Source organism: Onychomys torridus, chromosome 3, assembly GCF_903995425.1.
Source record: "Onychomys torridus chromosome 3, mOncTor1.1, whole genome shotgun sequence".
NCBI classification, from domain to species: Eukaryota; Metazoa; Chordata; class Mammalia; order Rodentia; family Cricetidae; genus Onychomys; species Onychomys torridus.
Genome location: NC_050445.1, coordinates 28,450,093 through 28,453,477, shown reverse-complemented (window position 1 = coordinate 28,453,477; position 3,385 = coordinate 28,450,093). Strand labels below are relative to the sequence as shown.

Genomic DNA, 3,385 nt, shown 5'->3' with positions numbered 1-3,385 from the left:
ACCTCAGTAACTTATTCCATAAGGAAAGTTCTGCCTTGAGGCTGGAGAGATGACTCCAAGGTCAAGAGTGCTACTGCTTCTCCAGTGAACCCACGGTTGGCTCCATGGACACATGTCCGTTGGATCACAACCATCTATAACTACAGTACCAGGCCATTCGGCCCACTCTTTTGTTCTCCATGGGAAGCCGCACACACATGGAACACAGAGAAATAAATATTCTCAAGATAATTGAGAACTCATTCAAAAAGTAGTGCCTTCTTGAAAGAAACAAGGAAAAGTGTTAACCTTAACTTTAAAAAAAGCAAACAAGTACTTTTCAAAATTGAGGGGTCTATCAAGATTTTAACGTTCTCACAAACACAAAGGTGTCTTCTTCTAATGACTCCTTTTAAGTGGTTAGGATATCATAAAAGACTACCAGAAATGGCACAGTTGAATCAAATATCCACCAAACCTCTGCCACACACAAGAGTCTGCACAGTGAGCAAGAATGTGGCTCTGGTAGGTGTGGGCCTCAACTAGTACATCTACATCATGGCCCCTATACCTATGGTTCAGGGATCATCTCAGAGGGTGAGTAGAGATTGAGTCAGAGGGTCTGGGTACTTACTTGCTGGGAGATAGTGCCTTACAGGAAACCTTCACCCATGAAACTTCAATATGGCAGCCTAAACAAGACAGCATAATGAAGCTCAGCATGGCAGTGCACAACTTTAATCTCCACACTAAGGAGGCAGAGGCCGGCAGATCTGAGTCCAAGGCCAGCCTAGTGTACAGAGTAATATCCAAGACAGCCAGGGTCCTGTCTTGAAATACCAAAAAGAAGAGGAGGAGGATGAAGAGGAGAAGGAGAAAGGAGAAGAAGAAGAGCTGTATAAAGACATGACAATACAGTTAACATGACAATACAGAAGGGAAAATTTCACAGGGTACCATCCCTAGATAAAAAGTTATAAACAACAAATGGCTGCTGAGAGGTTTCTATGGAGATGAGCCTCCTGATATGTTATCCAGGTTAATCACTTTCAACTGGTCAGCCCTAAGCACGGGTACATAAGAACAACATTAAATGGACTTGGTAAGGTGTATGTGTGTGTGTGTGTGTGTGTGTGTGTGTGTGTGTGTGTGTGTGTGTGTGCATGTACGTGTTCTCTGATAAAGAAGAGGTCACAAATTTAAGAGGGTGTAGAACACATGGGAGAATTTGGAGTCAGGAAATTATGTAAATATTGTACTCATATGAAATTACAAAATATTTTTTTTTAATGAGCTGTGGGGTCAAGTAACTTTGATTTGAATACCAAATCTCTTATTCTTAAGCTGTGTGCTTTGGACAGGTTTTTAAATCTCTGCATGACTCAATTTTCTTGTCTAAAAAATAGATATAATAGAAATGAACAATGTTTAAGTATGGTGGTGTATATGCGTGTGTGCGTGTGTGTGTGTGTGTGTGTGTGTGTGTGTGTGTGTGTGCGCGCGCGCGCGCGCGCGCACGCGCGTGTAGGTATACATGTTTATTGTTTGGATATTACCTAGCACAAAATTTGAAGTCTGTATTCAAAATACTATAAATACATATACACATGTATACATATGTCTTGAATTTTAATAAATTCAGTCACTTCAAACTATCTCTGTATATTCACATAGAGATCTTTAATCCTGACTTCCCTGAATTCACAAGTGAAAACTCATTAAATAGTGACTTGGTGACTTGGTATACTATATTAAATATTTAAACTGAAGCTGTCAAAAGCATGGTTCTCTCCAAGATAATCCCAGCACTTGAGAGACAGAGGCAGGTGGATCTCTGTGAGTTCCAGGAAAGGAGCCAAAGCTACACAAAAGAAACCCTGTCTCAAATAACAAAAAAAAAAAAAAAAAGCATGGTTCTCAATACCATGTTAGTGGTTTACGATGTTGAAATGTTGAAGTCATACAAAAAGTGCTTCCCTGGGAGTCTTGACTAAACTAACATAAACATGTCCAGATCTAGGGAAAGGACTGAAACCAAATAATTCCATCATTTGCATCTCCATATTTACAAGTAAGAATTCTTGGATAAACAAATTGAGTGTGTTTGGAAATCGTATATGAGCTTCTTCCTCCTATGACATAAATCATAGGAGCTGACAAGGACCTGCTTGTTGAATATCAGAGACACATTTCCCTTCAGGCTCCAAGGAGGAACCACCCAGAATGGCTCAACCCATCAACTACTGGGAACACGATGTGCCACCATTTGCCATTTTAATTTTGACAGTTATAGCCACAGAGTGCATCATTGGTATCATTGCAAATGGAATCATCATGGTTGTGAATGTGGTCTCTTGGGCTCAGAAAAAGGCAATTTCCATAAATACTAGGATTCTGCTTCTCCTGAGTATATCCAGAATAGGCTTCCAAACCATCGTCTTGGTAGAAACAACCTTCTCCACATTCAAAGGTTTTTTTTTCAGCAGTGTTTCCTATAGTATCTCCAGAGTAAGTTTTCGTATTCTTTAATTATTGTGGCCTCTGGCTCGCTGCTTTGCTTAGCTTCTTCCACTTTGTGAAGATTGCCAATTTTTCTTACCCCCTCTTCCTCAAGCTAAAATGGAGAATTTCTGAATTAATGCCCTGGCTTCTGTGGCTCTCGGTGTTTATTTCATTCAGCTCCAGCATGTTCTTCTGCAAGGACACCTACATTGTATATAACAACAATTCTGTAAGTTTCAACATCTTCAACTTCACAATAAAAAGGTACTTCATTGAGTTCAATGTGGTCAGTGTTGCTTGTTTATTCAGTTTGGGGATCCTCCCTCCTCTGATCATGGACATTGCAGCAGCCACTCTGCTGATTTTCTCTCTCAGGAGACACACTCTGAACATGAGAAACAGTGTCACTGGCTCCAGAGACCTCAGCACCGAGTCTCATAGACGGGCCATCAAAGAAACCAGCTGCTTTCTCTTTCTCTATATTTCGAATGCAGCTGCTCTGTTTGTGTACATGTCCAACATAGTCAATGCCAGTTTTTTCTGGAGTATTTTGCTTAGAATCATCCTGCCTTCCTACCCAGCTGGCCATTCAGTTTTACTGATTCAAAACAACCCTGGATTAAGAAGAGCCTGGAAGCGGCTTCAGTCCCAAACGCACCAGTACTTACAAAGTAGATTCTGATATTAGCTCCCAAGGAGGATGACACAACATGACAACCAGCCCCTCATTGCCCTTACCTAGATCTCTCCTTCCTCTCCAGCTTTCTTCATCAAATCCAACCTGATTCCCTTCACCATATGCAAAGTCTCTGTGTAGGATTGGACATCATTACTCTCTAATGCTTTGTGGGCACAATCTTGGTGATGTTTAACATATTCCTGCCCTTAGCCCTCTACATCTACC

General features: G+C 40.9%; 1 protein-coding gene across 1 annotated transcript; it reads left to right on the top strand.

Moving 5' to 3' along the window:
* Positions 1 to 2,202: 2,202 nt before the first annotated feature.
* LOC118579382 (taste receptor type 2 member 39-like) lies at positions 2,203 to 3,163 on the top strand. The gene is given in 2 exon segments (XM_036180589.1): positions 2,203 to 2,493; positions 2,495 to 3,163. Coding segments are annotated over 2 exon segments (960 nt in total).
* The last annotated feature ends 222 nt before the right edge of the window (positions 3,164 to 3,385 follow it).